At 45.9% G+C, this 21,818-nt stretch overlaps 3 protein-coding genes across 6 annotated transcripts; 1 reads left to right on the forward strand and 2 right to left on the reverse strand.

Annotated features, from left to right (window-relative positions):
* Positions 1–319: 319 nt before the first annotated feature.
* Positions 320–5,366, reverse strand: aaas (achalasia, adrenocortical insufficiency, alacrimia). Of its 2 annotated transcripts, none has more exons than XM_078086994.1 (17): positions 5,206–5,366; positions 4,840–4,978; positions 4,564–4,691; positions 4,081–4,136; positions 3,903–3,994; positions 3,749–3,795; positions 3,309–3,407; positions 2,938–3,081; positions 2,551–2,671; positions 2,334–2,458; positions 2,005–2,065; positions 1,786–1,876; positions 1,332–1,425; positions 1,054–1,121; positions 867–948; positions 674–758; positions 320–559 (listed from the first exon to the last, which is right to left on the reverse strand). In XM_078086994.1, exons 2-17 carry the CDS (start codon positions 4,948–4,950, stop codon positions 404–406), a joined length of 1,560 nt encoding a protein of 519 aa, XP_077943120.1. In that variant the 5' UTR covers positions 4,951–4,978; positions 5,206–5,366; the 3' UTR covers positions 320–403. The 2 variants fall into 2 exon arrangements, with proteins under 2 accessions (XP_077943120.1, XP_040048541.1); XM_040192607.2 differs by having other exon boundaries at positions 1,332–1,428.
* map3k12 (mitogen-activated protein kinase kinase kinase 12) lies at positions 4,875–14,196 on the forward strand. Of its 2 annotated transcripts, none has more exons than XM_078086992.1 (14): positions 4,875–5,006; positions 7,497–8,030; positions 9,273–9,456; positions 9,551–9,742; positions 9,826–9,984; positions 10,174–10,332; positions 10,533–10,641; positions 10,817–10,926; positions 11,181–11,297; positions 11,380–11,514; positions 11,597–12,281; positions 12,386–12,453; positions 12,538–12,817; positions 13,404–14,196. In XM_078086992.1, the coding sequence occupies exons 2-14, from the start codon at positions 7,559–7,561 to the stop codon at positions 13,557–13,559; spliced, it is 2,826 nt and encodes a 941-aa protein (XP_077943118.1). In that variant the 5' UTR covers positions 4,875–5,006; positions 7,497–7,558; the 3' UTR covers positions 13,560–14,196. The 2 variants fall into 2 exon arrangements, with proteins under 2 accessions (XP_077943118.1, XP_040048540.2); XM_040192606.2 differs by lacking the exon at positions 4,875–5,006 and adding an exon at positions 5,981–6,242.
* A 996-nt stretch (positions 14,197–15,192) lies between these two features.
* pcbp2 (poly(rC) binding protein 2) lies at positions 15,193–20,685 on the reverse strand. 2 transcript variants are annotated; one of them, XM_040192609.2, is made up of 13 exons: positions 20,294–20,685; positions 19,405–19,529; positions 19,270–19,293; positions 19,148–19,180; positions 18,902–19,018; positions 18,636–18,767; positions 18,402–18,530; positions 18,234–18,308; positions 18,039–18,098; positions 17,687–17,759; positions 17,533–17,588; positions 17,266–17,435; positions 15,193–16,375 (listed from the first exon to the last, which is right to left on the reverse strand). In XM_040192609.2, the coding sequence occupies exons 2-13, from the start codon at positions 19,471–19,473 to the stop codon at positions 16,339–16,341; spliced, it is 975 nt and encodes a 324-aa protein (XP_040048543.1). In that variant the 5' UTR covers positions 19,474–19,529; positions 20,294–20,685; the 3' UTR covers positions 15,193–16,338. The 2 variants fall into 2 exon arrangements, with proteins under 2 accessions (XP_040048543.1, XP_040048544.1); XM_040192610.2 differs by having other exon boundaries at positions 18,057–18,098; positions 20,294–20,502.
* Between the last annotated feature and the right edge of the window lie 1,133 nt (positions 20,686–21,818).

Below are 21,818 nucleotides of genomic sequence, written 5' to 3' on the forward strand. Positions count from 1 at the left end.
ATTACATTAAATTAGATATTTCAAGGTTTTGGAGCCGGCTCAAGGAATTTTAAAAAAATCCCCTAGAGTAGCTCCTGCATTACTTAGGTGCATTGCATTTTGGGAGAATTTGTGAATACTTAAGATTTGGACAGTACCGATGTCGCTATGCCTGCGGAATCAATTTTGATAGTAAAAACAAAAGCAAAGACCAAACTGTTAAGTGCAATGTTATAAGAATAAAATACGTACTCTTTTTACTTAAAGGGGGAACGTTTCAGCTTTCTCACAACGGTGTTTCTTTGGTTCAAATGTTTTAAACAATAGTCACAAGCAAGTCTTGGTTGTGGTAACTTCTCATGTTTAATGATAATCCATAATAATAAAGAGGACTTGTGAGTGTGTGCTGATGGGTGAGGGTCCGTCACGAGATGAGCTCGGTAAAGAGCGACTGATTGGCGAAGTCCGCGGCCCCTTCTTGAGGACGCGGCAGAGACGGACTGCCGCCGAGGCCAAAATGTGGGACGCCGGCACTCAGGAAGTAGAAAGGCACGTGGGTAATTCTTCCATTGGACCAACACTGAGGACACAGACAAATATATTACTTTGAAAGGTGATAAGAGTACAGAGGGAGGAGCCAATATGAGGATGCGCTCATCAGAACTTCTGCAGGTTCGTTCTGGGTGAAACTGACCACAGTGAGCAGAGCGCCGTGCTGGAAGTTTGGGTGGAACTGCATCAGTCTCGGCTCTGCGTCCAGCTCCCCTTGAACAAAACCACTAAAACAGAACACGAGAAACACTCAGTTCTCGAAGTACTATCCTGGGAAATGCAATACCTTTGAGCTCTGCTGAAACTACAAAGATACACAACACTTCAGCACAAACCACGGTAAAAGCTCAAAAATGGGGTTGGATCTAGTCTTGAACACGGCTATGATTGCGGGCCGGTCTGCTGCTTGTGGATCACCTGTGATGAAAGATCAAATACAGAAACGAGTTATTAAAACTAAGAATAACACCAATGTGACACTGATTGGGTTCGTCGGGTGAATAGAAGAAAAGGGAGACAAACCCTTGAGAAGCACTGCCAGCCTCTCCCCCGTTGGGTCCCAGGATAAAGACTGGATCTCTCCACCAACTCTGAGAGACAAATTAGACCGTGAGTGAGCCGTAAGGTTCAACGCCAATATGAAGTCAAGCCTGCCGGCTGATTTGTGCTCGTCAAATGCGCTAATGAATTCATTATTTTTTGTGAACAAGGGGCTTCAAAGATGCTTGTCGTCTGTCTCGGAGGCTTTTCAGACAACTTGTTCGTCACTGTTTTGTTAGTAGTTCATCTAAAATACATACGTGATGTCTCCTTTCGCTGTGTTAAAGGTGGTCTCTGATAGGTCGGCCACCGCTGCTGCTGCCTGTGGCCCTGTTAATGTGCATGTCGGTACGCCTGCTGGATAAAAAAATAAAATAAAATCATCATTACTTTTCTTTCCAAAACATTACCTAAGATTTTTTTACCTTTGGAAAAAACATTTTTTGACATAACATATTTGGACCTAATATTTGACCTTTTTTCCAAAAGAAATGTACATATTTAGATTTTTTTCAGACATTGTTCGGCCATATATTTTTTATTTCTTTGTTCATGATATTTTTCAACCAAATATATATTTTTACTTTTTTACTTGTCAAAACATGTTTCCACCAAATTATTTTTTTCGACCTAACATATTTAGATTTTGTTTTTCAAAACATTTTTTGACCTCATTTTTTTCTGAAATGTTTTAAAATGGCATAGAGAGATAACCTGGTTTATCACTGAAAGTCATAGCGTAGATGACCGCCTCTCCCTGTACGGCGAAAAGAAGTCGACTCCCATCTGGACTCCAACAGCCGGACTATCCCCAAAAAAAAAAAAAAAAAACGACCAACCGAGATGCATTCTTAATTCACAGATACATGATTTAGAAACTTTTTTTTTTGCCTAATTCAGCAATAACGGTAAAATGTGGTAACAAGAATTTACCTGGCAGCGCCCTTTCACACACGGCCAACGCTCACAGGTCCACATCCTCGTCTCCCAAACCCTGATGAAAGAAGGCTTGCTCATCCATGTGTAAGACACTTTAACGTTGTGTCCATTCAATGACATTAAAACACCTGCAAAGTCACTAATCCCTGTTCACGAATATTTGTGATATTATAATACAGTAATCTGCAATTGTCTTGAGTCCACACACACACACACGAGAAGAGAGTTGACACATGTTCACTGGCGCTTTACCGATCTTTCAAATGAAATGCGCTGTAGTAGTTGTAAAAGGAAGGTAGAGTATAAAATGTGCTGTGTCTGACCTGAACAGGGCAGAAGGTGTAGAGGCCAGAACATGGCTTCCATCAGGGGACCAAGAAAGGAAAGTGACCCCACCTCCTCCAACACGCTGAAGTGGCACACAGCTCTCCGAAGCAACATCCCAGACCTGAAGCACATTGATGCCAAAAGGTACAACGGTCACCGTGTTTGTCCCGCTCCCCTTCAACATGACTCAATGATGAAGAAGTTGCCTCGCACCATCATGGCGGTGTCCATGGGCGAGGCTGACAAGAGGAGGGATCCGCTCGGAGACCAGGCGATGGAAGTGACCGGAGAGTGACCAGGATGAGACAAAACTTGAGCACAACCGGACGAAGGCCTGGATGGGTGGAGAGGATGAGGAGCACAGATCAAGGACAGACCGTCGCAGTCTGTGACAACAATTCCTTTGAATGCAATTAGGGAATTATCATGATCAGGATCTAGATACGAGTCAGAAAAGGGATGGCTGCATGAACCAATTGCAAAAGAACACATGTATTAAGTTGTAAGATACAAGTGACAGTTGAGATGATGAGGGGCTGATTTCTGTAGCTAGAAGTAGTCACAGTGTTTGATACAGACCCGGTGGGGCTTTTTGCCTACCTGGTTGAGAGTGAGCAGGGGTCCACGTGCCAAACCAGTGAACAGTTTTGACAAGCCACAGCGAGCGCGGACGCGCACAGCGGCTTCCACTGCACTGCTGCTACACTCCTCTGTAGACGGTGCTTCAGGGTGGGGGTGGTGGCACTGGGAAACAAATCACAGAATGATGGAGAGATAAAAGAACAACGCTGTTCTATGAGGCTGACTGAAATACAATTTACACACTTTTGTTCTGCAAACAAAATTTGCGTTACACACACTACAGAGTACATTGTATCCTATAACCCTATTGCCCATTTAAGTTCTATTGATTGATTGATTGATTGATTGATTCTACACTGTGCGCCTTCTTCGAAGCAGAGTCACGATACCTTTTGGGGTTGTAGATCTTAATGGAGTCGTCTAGCAGGGCTAAAGCAAATTTATCTGTATGGGGATGCCAGGCGAAGGCTCGCACCACACAGTCAGACCTGGTAAAGCCAGACGGACAAAAGGGGAGAAAAAAGTCACTAAAATACAAGTAAGTAGAAAAACAAGAGTAGTCTTGGTAACTTCCGTGTCTAGAAACACTGCATATGTGAACAAAGATCACACACCTTATAGAAAAAAAAAAAAAAAACAATGTTGCAGATCATTTTTCTACTGATGAACACCAGATAAATCAACTAATTGTACAGCAATCACTCTCCAGTTATACAAAACTGTTAAGCCATCAACAACATATCGGTTTACCACCAGGTTATCATAATAATTAATATCTTCAATTATTTGAGCCAAAATAAATATATAAGATTACAAAGTTGGTACACACCAGTTCAGCACTTGTGAAAACTCAGCCAGCATGTCCTCACTGCTCAACTATGGAACAAATGAAAAACAGGTAATGCACATTTAAATACATTAAAACAAACATCCGGTAATGTGTACGGGTGTCAACAACATATTCAACCAGCAGAAAAACTTACTGTGAGATGAGGAAACATGGAGCCGTGAAATGAAGAGAACCATCGGAGCAACGCCAGTGAAAAACCAGAACTCACTGAAAGCCATTTAGGCACTACAAGAACACAAGATACAGGTGAGCTGATGTATGAACACATCAATGGATATACAAGATCAGACAAACAGAAGATTTTGAAATACCTTCTGAATTTGAGTTGGTAATTTCATCAAGCAGCCCTGTGCAACCACCATCCCGCCTGAAATGGAAAGAGACGAGTTGCGTTAGTTATCTTTGTCTGTAAAAGATGGGAAACAAATGGTTGATATTACAGCATACTGTGATATGACCGCTTATGTTAAATTATTCAAATACTTGTACTGATAGAATCCCTTGTAAAAATGTGAGATTAGAAATTGTATCCAATGTATCCAAAGCAGTGATCCATTTTAAACATCTTACAATCGTATGCCTTTCTATGGTGAAGTACAAATATGACAAAGAAAGTTTGAGGTAGCTGAAAAAGACAGAGAGCACTGAATATACATACACGTATAATTGTGGCATACCAAATCTCCAATCTATTAGTTTGAGGCTGGCGTTGAATTGTATTGCATTTGTGTTTCAAATAACTAATATAACTGTGTGTGTGTGTGTGTGTGTGTGTGTGTGTGTGTCCGTCCTACCAAGCGGCTGCACTCCTCATCCACAGGGTCTCCGAGTGGTCCAGGAAGGCTGCCTTGCTGCTGCTTTCTGTCCGACTGTGGAGCTTCAGAGACTCTCGGGGGAAATACAAACTCGGAGGACTGGACTCCTGCAGAAAACACACGCACACATGCGAGGAGCGTGTTTATTTGCTGCGCACACCGCAAATACACACGCAGATACGCTGAACGCCAACACATGCAAGATGGTCCGTTCTGGTTTACCGTCGGAACGTGTCGGAAGGGGCTGACTCTGACCTGTTTCTGAGGGTGTTCCGAGGCGGTTCCGGAGAGCAGCTCGTTGTTGGACTCGCACAGAGTGGTCTGGCCCGAGGGCAGCGGAGGGGGGAACGACGCCAGAGAGCACATCTTCTACGACGCTGAGAACACTGGACCGCTGGAAACACACCATGGGGGTCAGCCAGGTAAACACGTAACGTTGGTAGTGGATGTCGTTCCACCTTAAACGCTGACTGCGACGCTCCCCGGGGGGACAAACCGCTGCACGGCTAACGGTTAAAGTTAGCTAACGTTAAGCTAGCTGGCACGAGCTAGCTAAGCTAACTAACGTCAGTCTGATGCCGGCCTCGTTACTCGTCGTACTGTAGCAGTCGAGAAAGTTACCTTGTTATGTTCCCTGTAGACGTACGCGCCGTGTTTCCAAACAACAGAATAATAAGTACGTGCTCCGCTGTTATGACATTTCACGGTTCCGTACTCATACTTCAAGTTAATCGCGCCGTGTGGACTACGGCAGGTCGAAAGGGACAAACAGCGCTGAGTCCGCCTACGGAGCGCTGACGTGCTGCCCTCTACAGGCTGCAGAGCGACACCACATCCACGCTGAGCCCAACGCGCACTGTTTGTTGTGGGACAATTGAGCTAACTTGAAATACCAAATTGTATTTGTGATTTCATTTGACTCGTATGAGTGTATGTCACCTACGGGAATCTTCATTATACTTGTATTGACAGCCTTATAAAATAAAACTCCTGATTATAAGGAAGAATAATGATTGTGCCTTTCCCTCCCCACGACACATGGTCAGCTACACACCGAACACCCTGCAGCCGGCAGGGAGCTGGTTTGTCTTGCTCAAGGGCACCTCAGCAGCGGCAGCATGGCGGATGAAACCGAAGCATGGTCCAAGCACATGAAACAGTCATTCAAAAAGTGGCCACAACGACACACGTTGGTAACGAAAATAATAGATAGATAATAATTGCGATGATGGAAAACCGATTTCACGCGCACGTGCATGTGCGCGTGTGTGTGTGTGTGTGTGTGTGTGTGTGTGTGTGTGTGTGTGTGTGTTTTTTGCAGTGGGCGGGGGCAGCGCTCCCTCGAGGCGCAACTCGCCTTTCCGTGACGTCAATTCAGCACTGGGAAAGAGACAGTTCCCTCCTCCTCCTCCACCCTCCCTCCCTCCCTCCCCCCCGCCCCCCAACAACCCAGCGCGCCTCACGTTGCATGGGACCCCGGTTATTGATAACCCAATTTGCCCGATGGGATCCATCCCAGCAGCGTGGACCTCGTGGATATAGTGAGTGCAGCCACGGACCGAGGAACAACAAACGATTTGCACGTCTTTTTCGCCGACAAAACAAAAAGCCCGAGCCCACCCTTTCACTTGACAACGCGACACCGACCGGGCAGAGAGGTATGGGAATGTCATACTATCCGCTTAAATGCCGATTCAATTGGGAATCGGGTGTCTCGGGACCTCAAGGGTGCACGATGCCGTCGCTCGGTGCGGTCGCGTTCACGCCGCTCACACTGCACCATCGAGCCGATGCTGCCAAGAAACGAACCATCGTCGACGAATGCTAGAAGATCATGATTTGTGCAGCGAGAAGGCTCCTGTGCGGAATATCGCTGTCGATGCCAACGTTGAGTAAATGTAGAGACGCTGCGGCATTTTCACTTGGCACGGAGTGGAGTGGGCATCGGACACGCGATTCATGCACGTCGGTTGTGATGCTGCTGAGTGTCATCATCACATCCTCGGTTATTTAAAGATTGATCTTCCTGCGTTTGTGCGTCTGTGTGTGTGTGTGTGTGTGTGTGTGTGTGTGTGTGTGTGTGTGTGTGTGTGTGTGTGTGTGTGTGTGTGTGTGTGTGTGTGTGTGTGTGTACTCGCACGGGCCCGGAGGTTGTATATTGCCCGTTTCTTCACGCTCTCATTCCTCTCAGTGGTTGTGGTTCTTTTCTTACTCGTGCAGTGGTGCAAGAAATGGAGCTGGTGTAAAATATATGAATTGGGCACATGTGCTCTCTCTCTCTCTCTCTCTCTCTCTCTCTCTAGCATGCACGCACACACGCACGCACGGACGTACACATCCACACAGAGGCGGTTACGCAATTCCTCATATTTTCTTTTCAGAGGCACACAATGCTCTTTGCTTGATGCTCGACGAGCGACATACGGGAGCTTCTGAGAGTCTTTGCTCTGATGTTGTCAGACACTGATGCCCCTCGGAGGGGCTCTTGAAGAACAGGTGACAGCCCAGGCGGTGGACTGCACAACCTCCTGTGGTAGATTCATTCATAAAGCCCATCTCCGCTCTCGGTGATGGCTCCACTGGGCTGGCTGTGTGTCCCATTCACAGGCACAGGGAGGAGGTCTGCACGATTCAGACGGAATCCAGTTGTGGGAACGGAGTAGTTTAACTGGCGGACCGGCCCGGATGCCTATTTTGCATTGCTGGCATGAAATAAAAACTAGTGCCCACTCCAGTCATTCACTACACTAGAAGTAAAGGATTGTGCCTGTGGAGCTGTCCGGTGCTGAAACGAGCCGTCACTTGTTTTTACCTTGAAAATCAGAACTATGAGCACAAAAATGAAACTGCAGCCATGATCACCATTATGAATAATTCTAATGCTTTGCTCATCATCCGTTTTCTCTCTTCAGGCTTACGTCTCATTCTTCCATCCTCCATCGCCCCCTGACCCGCCGCGTTGGGGAAACCCCTAATGAGTGGGACCTGTATCCATGAGCCCCGTGCCCCTTCCCCCTCCCTGTCAGGCTTCAGCACCCCCATCTCAGAACCCCCCTATCAAAGACTCAATGGAGACACCCCCGCCTGCACCCCCGAAACGGACCTGACCCCCACACAGTGTGTCCTCCGCAACGTGCTGTCCATCGACACCGGTGGACCGGGGGCACCGAGCGGCAGCAGCCCCACTCCCAGCGATGGAACCTCAGCCCACTTTGATAACAGCGTGCTGAAGCTACATGAACATGAGGCCTGCCAGTGCGGCGGCGGTGGCGGCGGCGCCGAGGCGGGCCACAGTCCAGAGGCTGGGGCCGTGCGCGGCCAGTCGGAGAATATTCGGCTCCAATCGGGGAGTGGAGGTTTTTTGGAGGGACTTTTTGGCTGCCTAAAACCGGTCTGGACCATGATTGGAAAGGCCTACTCCACTGAACACAAACACAGCCATGAAGGTATGTGACAGTAAATGCTTCATGGTATCCAGCCCACTGCTGTACTTCACCCTCCAACAACATAGAAGTGACTGTGTGTGACTTCACACATCATGCAGTCACTTTATGAAATTGTTGTGGTGCCTGTGTAACCATGGAGATGCACCAGAGAAAAGAAATATCTGAGCTCAGATGTACTCCACAAAGGTAAAAAAAAAGGATTCAGATCCTTTATTTATGTTCCAATGAACATTAAAATAAAACACCTACCTCAGGGAAAGTACAGAACTCTTAATAGCAAAATGTGCGTGAAGGCATAGCTGTTAGAGGTGTAGATATTTTGTCTTCTTCATTAACAGTCCAGTAGCTTAGTCCGCTGTCTCACAATCTCGGGATCGAGCCCCTTCAAAGAATCTCAAGATCAATTTGAGGACCGTTGAGATGATTCATGCAGCACGGAAGACAAGGGACAAATCATTCATGTTGAGGACTTTTCAATGATCTTTGCTTTTTTGTTGCGTTACATTTTGGAGGATTCGTCAGATATACGATACAATATTTCCCGCAGAAATTTGTTGTTAAAGTGTTGCAGCGGAAAAAAGTAAATTGCAACAATAGAAGCCCATTATTTCTTCTATATCTTCTGTCTGCCACTACTGCGTTCTCTGCTCCATCAGCCGGGTTCATTCACAGTCATCGCGCTGCATGGAGATTTCACAGCTGGCCAGCAGGAAGCTTCGTGTGCATCTGCCTCCGCTGCAGCAGCTCTCCAGAGATCTCCGGACTTCAGTGGACCTCATGAAGAATTGATCCGCCTGTCTCTTTTATGCTGCCCAGCTCGTCTCTCCTTAGTGACCGAGCCATTGCTGTCGCTAAACTCGCTTCAGTGTGAAAGATGACAGACAGATTAGACTATGAGTGGGTTGTTATTCCTCCCTTGAATTCTTCTCTTATCTCTGGATAGAAATGTAGTGCTCTACTGGAAGTTATCAGTGTACCGTTTGTCCCCTTTATGTGACGTAATTGGCTCCTTCCAACTCATTCTAATGTGTTGCATGGACTTAGCATTTGCTTAGCAGACTGGCTGGAGTGCTTATTGACATTTGGAAGCTTTGCGATGTGTGATGGATATGATTTAAGTACTTAGAGTGAATGAACCAAATTAAATCTGTTGCATCGCCTGTGTTAACACTACGAAACGCTTCGGGCGTTGTCATTTATTCATTGAGTTTCTTTTCTGTGGACTTGTTGGTCTGAGTTTAGAGTCCTGGGAGGTTCCTTTTGAGGAAATCTCCGATCTGCAGTGGGTGGGCAGCGGGGCACAGGGGGCCGTCTTCCTCGGCAAGTTCCACGGAGACGACGTGGCCGTGAAGAAAGTGCGGGACATCAAGGAGACGGAGATCAAACACCTGCGCAAACTCAAGCACCCCAACATCATCACTTTCAAGTGAGGAAACACACGATATCCTGCATGAATCTTTCGTGCTTTCCCTTTATGTTCATCGTGTCATCTGACTGCCGTGCTTCCCCCCCCTCCACAGGGGCGTGTGCACCCAGGCTCCTTGTTACTGTATCTTGATGGAATACTGTGCCCAAGGGCAGCTGTATGAGGTGCTGAGGGCGGGCCGCAAAATCACCCCCTCCCTCATGGTTGACTGGTCCATGGGCATTGCAGGTGGCATGAACTACCTCCACCTCCACAAAATCATCCACCGAGACCTCAAGTCTCCCAAGTGAGTAACGCAGCAAGCTTAATGACGTCACAATGCCGGAAATTTCACTTCTAATTGCTTCCATGCAATCTCCACCGTCGCAGCATGCTGATCACACACGACGACCTGGTGAAGATCTCAGACTTCGGCACCTCGAAGGAGCTCAGTGACAAGAGCACCAAGATGTCTTTTGCAGGCACCGTGGCTTGGATGGCTCCGGAGGTCATTCGGAATGAACCTGTGTCGGAGAAGGTGGACATCTGGTGAGTCTGATTGAAGGTGACATCTTTTCTAGCTCCGAATACATCCGTACGCAGACTTAACTGCGGTATGTGAACAGGTACTGCATCAACATCGTGAGTTCAAAGTAGGTTATATCTTGTGGGACTGTCGAGTTGTGATTCTTTTGTTATAACGCTTCCTGAATGAATAAAGCTTGACTCAACTTTCAGGTCCTTTGGAGTGGTGCTGTGGGAGATGCTAACTGGAGAGGTCCCTTACAAAGATGTGGACTCATCTGCCATCATCTGGGGTGTGGGAAACAACAGCCTCCAGCTGCCCGTTCCTGAGAGCTGCCCGGACGGCTTCAAGATCCTCCTCAGACAGTGCTGGTGAGCCACGCCTGGAAATGGACAACACTGAAAGAGAAAACAATGAGCACAGCAGGGAAGAGAGGACGAGGAAGACCCAGCGTGCACAGATTAGAGTCGTAGTGGTTTAGAGGCACAGCTAGTCTCTGTTTTGAGGACTCCGTTGATTTGACAGTGTGTTGTCAATGTACACAGCCGTCTTTCCCGTCTCGGTTTTGCAGGAACTGCAAGCCGAGGAACAGGCCGTCGTTCCGTCAGATCCTTCTTCACCTGGACATAGCGTCAGCCGATGTGCTGTCCACTCCACAAGAGACGTACTTCAAGTCTCAGGTACGGTCGCTTCTTCCGAATCAACGTCTGAACGCAGGAGTGCTTGCAGCCGCAACCAGATAGGACACACAAATAACCCAGCTAAACACGCAGACACCACGGTGCGCGGTAATCCGACTCAAAAGAGGACCGGTTTTAAAGTCAGCTCTGGTTAACGGAGATGTGCTCTCCTCAGGCCGAATGGCGAGAAGAGGTGAAACAGCACTTTGAGAAGATTAAATCTGAGGGCACTTGTATCCACCGACTCGACGAGGAGCTGATCAACCGACGCAGAGAGGAACTCAGGTTTGTTTTTATGGGTTTATTTTCTAAATCTCGCGTTCGGAGGCCGGCTTCGTTGCGACCAGGGGGACGAAGGCGGTTGCCTGTCCAGCCGGCACGTTTGGGGCCACTTTGACTCCGTCCTGTTCCTCGATGTCACTCCCTTGCATGCGTCCGCGCGGATGACATAAGAGCCCTGAGTGCATGCCTTTTGTGGAGGATTTCGAGTCCCTTCATGCGGATGCACAATGACATCGGCAGCCTCTTTTCCTTCTCAGGCATGCTTTGGACATTCGCGAGCACTATGAGAGGAAGCTGGAGAGAGCGAACAACCTCTACATGGAGCTCAGCGCGGTCATGCTGCAGCTGGAGCTCAAAGAGAAAGAGCTGCAGAGGTACTGTTAAATCCACCAGCGCGGGGTACACATTCGCTTTTTAATTAACGTGTGTTTACACTTTGGGTTCTCTTTCCTCAAGGAGAGAGCAGTCGTTGGATAAAAAGTACCCGGGTCTGTTCAAGCATCACAGCACCAGGCAGAGCAGCTCGTCCAACACCATGGACAAGCTCATCAAGAAGAGGAATGTCCCACAGAAGATGCCCTCGGGAAAGAGGTGCGCTCTCAATTCAGTCACTCATCTGAGGTAAACATTCGTGCGGATTGTAGTTGTTGACTAACGCCTGCTGCTCTTCCAGGCCGGACATCCTCAAGTCTGAGATGATCATTCCCAAAATGGACTCCTCCGTGATGCAGGTACCAGCCTGCCCCAACAGGAGCTCCACGTCCCCCAGCCGGTCTCGGAGGGTAAAGACCCGCCATCGCAAGCCCGGGAAGGGCAGCAGCGGGGACCTGGCCGGACTCAAGGCCAATCAGTCCTCCCCCAACAGGGACACGACTGCCCAGGTCAACAGCTGTAACGCCCCCAAGCAGCTCCCGGAGCCCTCCGCCGCCCTGCAGCTGTCCTCCTCCAGCCCCGACCTCATCTGCGCCACGCTGGAGGCCGAGGGGCAGGGACACGGGGCGCCCTCCGCGGGCGGGCTGGAGAGAGGGGGCAGCCTCAGCGCCTCCGCGGGGTTGGGCGGCTCGGTGGCGGGGGCGGCCGGTCTGGACGACCTGGCGGAAACGCCGCCGCGCAGCGACACGCTGAGCGAGGACGCCGCGTCGTTCCCCTTCTCCAGCAGCCCGGACTCGCCGTGCGGGAGGGGCGGGGCGGCGGCGGGGCGGGGCTCCCCGGGATCTCCCCGCCTGCCTCACGACGGGGAGGATAAAGAGGAGGGGGCCGGCGCTTTGAGGCTGCCCCGCGGGGCGTCCGGGGGGGTCGGCAGTCAGCACCTCACTCCTTCAGCCATTCTGTACCGGGCAGCTATCTCACGCAAACAGGTGCACAGCCGGAAAGATGTTGGTACTCTTCCGCTGACGCTTTGATCGTCTTTTTTTCACTGGCTCGTTTTTTTGTTTTTGTTTCTCCCTTTGTCTGACTTCAGAGGCGCGGAGTGTCATCAGAAGAGGAGGAGGGTGAAGTCGACAGCGAGGTCGAGTTACCACGGAGACGGTGAGTAACTGGAGTTTCCCATTCATTCACAGCGCACGTAACACACTTTTGATTTCTCCTCCCACATCCTCAATTGTCTCACAGGCGTCCGACGAGCATCACCAAGTGCCAGTCGGTGTCCACCTTCAGCTCGGAGAACCTGTCGGTGTCGGATGGCGAGGAGGGCCACACCACCGACCACTCGCACAGCGGCACCCCCGACGTGGTCAGCACCAACACGGACGACAGGTTGGACGACCGCAGCGACGACCTCCTCTCTCAGGGGTCGGAGATCCCGGCGGACAACACTGATCCGGCGCAGGCTTCCGACGGGGCGCCGGGACCGGACAAACCTCAGCTGGACGTCGGGCAGAATCCCAACGAGGTAAATTCACATTGTGGCGTCTTCTTGGACGGACGTCGACCCGCTTCTACGCCGAGAATGACAAAGCACATTCACAGCGGCACTTAGGTTTAATGTTAAAGTTAGGCGTACTTTTGCTTTATATCGGTACATCTAATTTGTCACTTTATCAACATTTTGGAGAATCTTTTGGGACTTTTTCCTCCAAAAACAATCAATTGTTTGCTATTATAGGGACTTCTAACCTCGTGAACAACTAAACACTGTCTGGTTGTGACCCGATTTGTTCCCAGAGAGGTTCATTAAAATAACAGATTCAGGCAGCAAAGAGGAAAATTATCCCATTAATTTGAAAAAACAGCAACGGTAAATAGAAACACCCCCAAAATGTAAAAAAAAGGATTGTGGAGCAGAACTTGAGTGTTTATACTTTTGATAGCTTGAGAGCATTTTGCTGATAATAATAATAATAATAATAATAATAGGATTTGGGCTGAAGGGCCGTTGCTTGTAATGGAGTATTTTCAAATTGCTGTACTGATACTCAAATAAATGATCTCAATACCGCCCTTGAATGGAAGACGAATCTCTCTGTCTCTCTCTGCAGAGTCGGGCGCTGTGCGATGACTCCGACTGCGACAGCGCCGAGTTGGATCAGTCGGGTAGCGGCGAGCCGAGTCGCCCCCCCAGCGCCGGGGCGTGGGCGTCTCCGTCTCAGCCCTATCAGGGGTCCCCACAGCCCCCCGCCACAGGACCCCCATAGATCACCGGCTGCTAGCCGACACCTCAGGCTACTAGTAACGCAGTACGCTACTGTTGCCATGAGGGACCGACTGCACCACGCAGACTATGACAAGTGGACTTATGGTGTCTCGTGGGTTAGTTGGCCAGATGACATTAGGACATTTGTCATAACCTGACGTAAGATATTTTGGCAGCTTGTGACATCAGATAAATGTCATTTAAGTTCAGTAGGGTTTTTTTGTTTCAGACAAAACAGTTACCACGGTAACCATAGCCACTGCTCCAGTTCAGCAAAAAAAAGAAAACCTTCCACAGACGCGCACGCACAAGGTACCACACTTGTTGTCCTTTAAACACTAATCCTCACTCTGGGAGCATCCTCCATGATACTCCACACACTAATGCATCAACTACTAATGAATAATAATGTAAATATACATTACATACCACATGAGAAATATCTACCTTTATTTTATTTGTAAAAAGTAAGACTAAACGGTATGCAGCCCTGTGAACAAATGCATGAATACGTGTTTATAATTTATGATTCGAATGTGTCAGTTTTATATTTTGTGAAAGTTTACACTTTTTTAATCCTGAAAGTATTACTTCCGTTACTTGTTTTTTGTTAATAAATGTCGGCACTCCAGAGAAAATGAATGAAAATCTCACCGAGACGTCAATCATGGCGCTTTATTAAGATTCTCAGTAGTTACTATTTCTTTCTTTTTTTAATCCTCCTACTGAGTTTTGAATACAGAAAAAAACATGATTGAGGTTTTTTTGTTAAGCCTGTCGAAGAATTATATGATGGGAGACCTTTGGGTTCACTCAGAAAATGCACTTTTGCCATAGTATGGTTTAGAAATTGTTTGTATTAGTGGGATGTGAAATGACGGACACCACCATCGCTAACCAGGGTACCAAACACTGGTGCTCTACTGAAGCAGTCGCCGCCAAGTTAGTATTGCACCTCACAACATTGACTCTAGATGAACCGTTTAAGAAAACAAGAGACACACATTACCCAGAATGCAATAGCCTGATGCCACAAGCTCAAGATGACATCACACGAGGCAGTTTAGTTGTATAAAATCACACAACAAATAACACCACTTTGTAAATCTTGTGAAAAATGGGTCGGAGTTCCCCTTTAAGTTTAGAACCAAAAGGACTCGTGTAGTTCACAATGTTCACAAGCGTCATAAAAACCTCAAGTGTCCCGTTTTCCCTTTAAGATAACAGCCGATAGCCGGATAAGGAATAGAGCACTTCTCCGTGGTGGTTATTAGAATAACAGTAAGTATCCTTTTTGTTTAAATAGAAATGTTTTGGTTTTTATACAGCATTGCACATTGTAAAATAGGAATTATATCGAAAAGCAAAATATTATGAGCAACAATAAATAATGTATTGGTTAAAAAAAAAAGAAAAAAAGAAGAGGTGTGATGTTTGTTCAAAGAGGAGCCGTGTCGTAGCTAGTTTGTACTGTTGCTGCATCAGATGAGGCAGCTGAACAAGAAATAAATGACTATTTTCAATGAGTTTAAGCATGTCCAACCGGTTCCGGTGTTTTTATTAATAAATCTGAGCTTGATATCAAAGTTCTTATCAGCTGCCTTTATGAGTACAGAAACATTACAACAAAAGGATTGTTTAAGCATTTCACATCTTTTTATTTCTGCATTTCATTTCTTCAACAATTTAATTGCACCCAGATCTACAATAGTTTGAAAACGTGCACAAAAACTTGTTTCTTCATCCTGCAAAGAATAATAAAAAATAAATCTGACCCAGGCAAAAAAGGATTGCAGGAAACTAGTGTTAATTCTAGAATTCTCCTTCTAGTTCATAATTTAATACCTCAGCATAATATACTTATAAAGACCAATACGTCTTGTAGTTTTGCCCCTTGCAGCATTCCCCAGCCCTGCAGTTAAAAAAAATATTTTCTCTATTTAAAACAAACATTTCAATGTTATCATCTTCATCGTCATTACTATGGTCTTAGTAATTTCAGAGAAAAGAAAATATTTTCCTCTCATTCAGGCCCCCACCTGGTGACCAAGGCCCACCCACCCTTATGAGAATCCAATGCACAACAATGCCAAAAAGTCCTGATTGAGAAATAAAAACGGATGGAAACACAGGAATGACACAAAACAATTACTCAGCAAATTAGAGGCGAGACCAAACGTAGCTTAAAATTCTCCTCATTTTTTCCTGCATACATCTTCAACTGGACATCATTTACACCCACCGAAACCCGTTAAACCCACAATGCCTCATTTAGGAAGTACAGCTTCAAAAAGAAGATGGCAAATATCAATGTATTCTACTCTTACACAGAGCTGTGTATTAAATAAAAAATAAATAGATATTTAAAAAGGGAAAGAACAGTCCATCTATAATGTTACAGTGTGTCTTTTTTTTTCTTCATTTTTACATTTTCTAAGAAAAATCTGACATAAGAAAAACATTATTTATGCCTTTTCAGATTTTTCTAAAACTTTTACCTATATCAAGAAGATCATACAGATATACAGTAAAATAGGAAAAATACAACAGAAGGTAGTCTTTCAAAACTATAAGCAATGGGAATTTAAAAACATAATAAATAAATAAAATACCAATATCATGATGATGTTGTAATTACAACTGAGGAGGCGTCGAACCAAAGCAGAGGAGAAAAAACAGTGAGTTTATAGTACTTGGTTTTTGCATTTAGTTCAATAAGGGACCTCTTGGTAAAAAGTAGGGGGAGGGGTTACGTTAGGTGCTGATGAAGATCCTCCATGTCAGTTGGCCGCGAGTCCAGTAGCTTCAGAAGAAAGCCTGAGGAGTACATTACAAAAAAAAAAAAAAAAGGACATTTAAAATACTGTATGTTTGACTTTAACTACTTGAACACACACACACTGAAAACTATTCCTTGTGTTTAAAGTCAGGATTTCTGCACAGTTGCAGTATATTATTTGGTGGTGGCGGTGTAGAATTGTCTTGGGCTGTTTTGATCCGCACAATTCCAATTATTTCAGAAATGACCACATACTATCTCAATCCAAATCTTCAATGCTGTCAAAAAAAAACACGATCCTGCTTGCAGCAAAAATGTACTGACGAGTTGTATTGATTGACCAAAGTTGCTCTAATGAAACAAGATTAACTCTTAATAAGAATGTACTTATTCAGACCACAGAAGCTTTGAATGTAAAAACGAGTAATAAAAAGGCATTCGTTACAGCCTAGCATTCTCTTGACATTTTGATCCTGTACAAAAGTGACCCGACCAATGATGATCGAGTGATAATGAATACGACACTCGTCTTCTCACTGCAATCCCTCTATAAATTTAAATCACGTTTTTCCATGCAGCACCTTTCATACAGATGGCTGCTATTCAGACTGCTTTACAAGCACATGTGACAGTACACGTGTAAACAGTCAACATATTAAGACATATGATCAAAAGAAATCAAAAGTTAGTTGTCTCTACTGACAATGGAGGGCTTTTATTTTGAAACAAAAAACGTTGATTTAAAAATAAATATTGTTGATGGTTTGATGTCATTCTGCCAAACAAGATTTTCTTTGTCTTTGCTTTAAAACTAATGATAGTGATGGACCTGCAGATTAAATAGAATATGAAAAACAAATTGAAAGTGAATATCACATAAACTTGCTGCTCCGTGATGGAGGCGTCGCGGTGGCACAAAGCCTCTTACCGGGCATTGATCAGGTACTCAGCCAGGCTGATGCTGGCGTGGGTGCCAGTGATGGTGACCTGTCTGTCAGTGGAGCCCTCCACGGGGTTGGCAATCTTGATCTGAGCCCCTGACATCGAACGGATCTCATTGATCTTTGTGCCCTGACGGCCAATGATGCAGCCAATGAGCTGAGGGAGAGGAAGAAGTGTGAGTGTGTGTGTGTGAAAACACAGCAGCACCTTTAATTCATCACACACCAGCAAATCGGACATGAACGCAACTTACATCATTTGGAATGGTCAGCTCATGAGAGCCAGTTTGTGCGGAGGCGTCCATCCCAGCTGCAGAAAGTCAAAGAAAGCCCGTCAGAGAGTGTTGACGAGGTGGATTATTATAGATCTACAGTAATTGCATTGCCTCTTTCAATCTGTCCACCTACCCTGGAAGCCCTGGTTGCTATGTGCAATGGGGAAGGGGCTCTGCTGCATGGCCAGCTGGTGAAGTTTGGTGAGCTGTTGAAACAATGGCGGAAAGGACGCAGCGCGCGAGCCAACAAAAACAGAGTGAGGACGACCCAGAATACCCCTCAAAGCTGGAATGTTATATAGGAAGGGTGAGAGGAAAATATGAAATGGAACTCATGAGTTAGCCTAAAAAAAAAAGGGTAAAGAAATGTTGTTAGGTTAGAAAAAGATAAAAGTTAAAATGGATATCAGGTTGGAAAAAATAAGTTAATGGGATGGAAGAGGAGGGTGGTATGGCTTCCAAATATAATAGAATGTATCACTTACAGAGGGCCCCTCACTTACATCAGGCTGTGGAATGGCGTGCTGCCCTTGGACAGCGTATGCCTGCAAGGAGACAACAGCACTGGTCAGGGTGTGGCAGTGTGTCTCTCACACACACACACACACACACACTAAGTTATTTCCACCAGGTAACATGTGAAAGCTGATGGGACCAATAAGAAGAAAACAAACGTTTACCTGACCACCTGCAAAGATGACAGGAGAGCCTGAGGGTTTGGGTCTGTACGGGATGGTCACTCCCTTTGGAGGAGACTAACAACACAGACATTTCCGGTGAATATTGTGGAGACAACAGTAACACAGAAAACAAAGGAGCATCAAGAGCACCAGTAACAACAACGGTACCTCAAGCATGACAACGCAGATCTGCTTGACACACTCAATAATGGACTGTGGGGTCCCTGCAACGGTGATGGCACGCTCGGTTGAGTTGGGCAACATGTCCCCTGCTACTTGTACCTGAGCTCCTGCTGACTGCAAGACATAAAAATATACATTGTTTTTTTAAAACACACCGTTCGGACTAATCAGGGACGACACAAAAACTCCAGACAAACCCAAAGCAACGTCCTGACGAACCTCTCTGATTTCCTTGATCTTGCAGCCGCCCTTGCCAATGAGGGAGCCGCACTGGCTGGCGGGCACAACAAGGCGCATAGTGACCGGGGGTTTGCTGGTGGCTGTACTGTTAGTCATCGAGGTGCTAATGTCCTGGAGGAAAGGCGGGATGACAGAAGGGATTAGGAGGGGGGGGAAAAAAAAAAAAAAAAAAGAAAGAAAAACTTGAAAGTGTCACTTCTGTTGCTACAAACTGTCAGATTTAAGGTGCAGCGAGCAAAACGCACCTCCTCCAGTTTCTCAATGATCATAGAGAAGGCTTTAAAAATGGAGGTGGTGGGTCCGGCGAGGGTAATGATCCGCTCTGGACAGTTCCCCTCTGAGATGTTGATGCGAGCCCCACTCTGCACAGACAGCCGAGCAAAACAGGAAGCAGAAAATATGGGCGCACCGCTTCTTGTTTACACACACACACACACACACACACCTTTCAACAAAATTGACAACAAAAATAGAAATGAAAAAAATCGTACCTCCTCTCTCATCTTCTTAACGGACTCTCCTTTCTGTAAGGAAAGCACAAACAGGATATTTACAAAACACACACTGGGTCAAGCTGTGGATCACAATCACTCTGGCAGTAAAAAGCACGCACCTTGCCAATGATGCTTCCAACCTCCTGCAGAAGAGAAAACAGACACACGTTAAAAGGAATACATTCAGTCTTCAGTCTCTTGGACAGGGGAAATGTCATCAGTGTAATCAGACAGTGCACGCAGTCACAGCTCACCTTGCCGTGCATGAGTAGCCTGATGGTTAGGGTGACATTAAGTCCTCCTTCGACCAGGCTAGAGTCCATTTCTACGGGTGAATCCAGTCTTCAATCGGGGGAGCGACGTGAGTCTTGCTGAATGTCTACATCGGAGAGGAAAGTGGGACTGTCAGGGACAAGTATAGTTACTGGGAGCTCTGAGGGGGAAAAAAAGCTGCTGTCTCTCAGTTGCATGGAGCGATGCTGGAGGGGAACATTTGAGCCGCTGTGCACTCGGAACTACTCGCTCACATAATGAGTGGCTGCAGTGTGGTAATTCACATTGGACCGGCCCGGGTTCCCTCATTCACATCGGCACAATGACCCACTGTCTCCCCGAGGCGACGTCTATTTCCTGGCAACAGTTGTGGCGACATAGGTTTTAAATTGAAGGCGTGAGAGCAACAAAAAAAATTACACATCCAGCCCGGTGTTTGCTACTTTGCGCCTGACCGTATCGATGACGTCAGTAACAAGAAGGCTCGTCAGATAACGTTAACAGCATAGGTCCTGTTTTGGAAAGAGCATCGCAGCTATTCACGCGAGAAACAAATGGAGGCTAATTTAGCATCGTAACATCACAACTGTAACGTCCCCGATTCCTTCCATCAGAATGGCTAACCGGAGAGAATATTTAGCCAACACATCTGTGCGACACACTTTCAAACACCGCGAAAGGCTCCGGACTGGACGTCAAGCTAAATGCACTCATGTACATTTCCATCCAGGTCGCTAGCGTTAGCATCGCCGGATCCAGGAACTAGTCTAATCCCGCGGCCTACGGAGCGCACGGAGGTACGCCGTGTTACCCCCGTCCTTCACTCCCGAAGCAAACAGAAACAAAGCCGGGGCTTTTTGGAGGTCTTACCCGACACGTCCCTTGACGGGTGTTCAGGGGGAGGGTAGGGTGGCAAGGGTGGAAGGGGAGAGGTTCGGGAGGGAGTTTTAAAAGGATCCGGGGAAGAGGGAAGAGACGCCGCTGTTCGATCGGACTCCACTCTTCAGCTTGGCACAAAAGACAAAATTCATTCAACTTTGACCTCTCAACCGAGCTCCGCCCCTCCATCCGGGCCAACCACGCCCCCTTTCAATTTAAATTTGAAATGAATTAAATATAACATATATAATTCAGGAGAGAAATTGTTTTTTCCATATTGTTTATTCTCATTTGCATTAGTTTAGATAGATACGCAGGGTTTGTATTAATGTTTGCAATTAATACAACGCAGAAAAGATCTATCATATTACCTGAAACGAAAGCTGCCACTTACAAGCAAAACATTTGGTAAATTGTTATTTATGCAAAAATGACCTTTTGTAGGCTGTGCAGCATAGTTTAGAGATGGTTTATATATATACACATATATAGCTATAGTTATGGCAATAGAATCTCAACCAGTTAATATAGCAAAACTCAATCAAATTAATTAATTCAATATTGAGGTAATTCTTGTTTCCATCAGTGTATAGGGGTGATAATAAAAACACTGTAGTAAATAATAGACTGGTGGAAAAAATATATTTTTTGTGTTTCCTAACTATTTGACTAATAGTGAATGTTATTTGTTTCTTTCATCGACACTTCTCACAGTCTAACTCATCAGACTATTTGCTGGTCTGATTGAGGCCCAATAATCAACCTGCTGCAGTTATCCTTTAATCCGACAGATGGCACAATAACTCTATCGCTCTGAAGTGAGCTGGTTGCTGCCATGTTTTTAAATACTACATCCTCTCTGCTTTTTTTTTTTGCAAACTAAAAATCACAAGCCATAGCCTGAAAAATTAAAATAAAAACACAGTTAATCATGAAACTATAAATGTAGGCTAATAGCGATGGGGAAAAGTTCACTCATGGGAATATTTAGTTGAATGAGTCAGCATTATAAATGTGCAGCTGAAATAATTCTGTTAATTATCTTACTGTAGTTAATCCCTTAGTAGAGCCCCCGAGGCTTCAGTGTTTCTGTAAATATAGAGGAGACAGTTGGTCCATAATTGGATCATATGGTCAAGCGAGAACAGAGCTGCCCAACATGGTCACAGAGTCAGCCTTTGCTCTACATGGTAAGTTGATTTCCAGGGACATGTTCACTAATGTATTTTAGACTACAAAAAACTACAAATCAGTGGGATCTGGTCCCCTACAGGCTTTTACCCCTGAAGATATATGAGAACTGCGATACAGTTTTATGAGACCAGAAGGAATGTTTTAGAAAATCACCTCTTGAACTGAAAATAATACGTTTCAGTTTTATGATTAGCTGAAAAAAATATGATTGATGACTTTCTGCTGTTTATTTTGTGTTTTTTTTGTCATGATTGATGGGATAAATGAATAACTTAATTGGCGGGTGGAGTTCACTGTGAATTAGAAGAGAATCAAACAACTG

This window comes from Gasterosteus aculeatus, chromosome 2, assembly GCF_964276395.1.
Source record: "Gasterosteus aculeatus chromosome 2, fGasAcu3.hap1.1, whole genome shotgun sequence".
NCBI lineage: Eukaryota > Metazoa > Chordata > Actinopteri > Perciformes > Gasterosteidae > Gasterosteus > Gasterosteus aculeatus.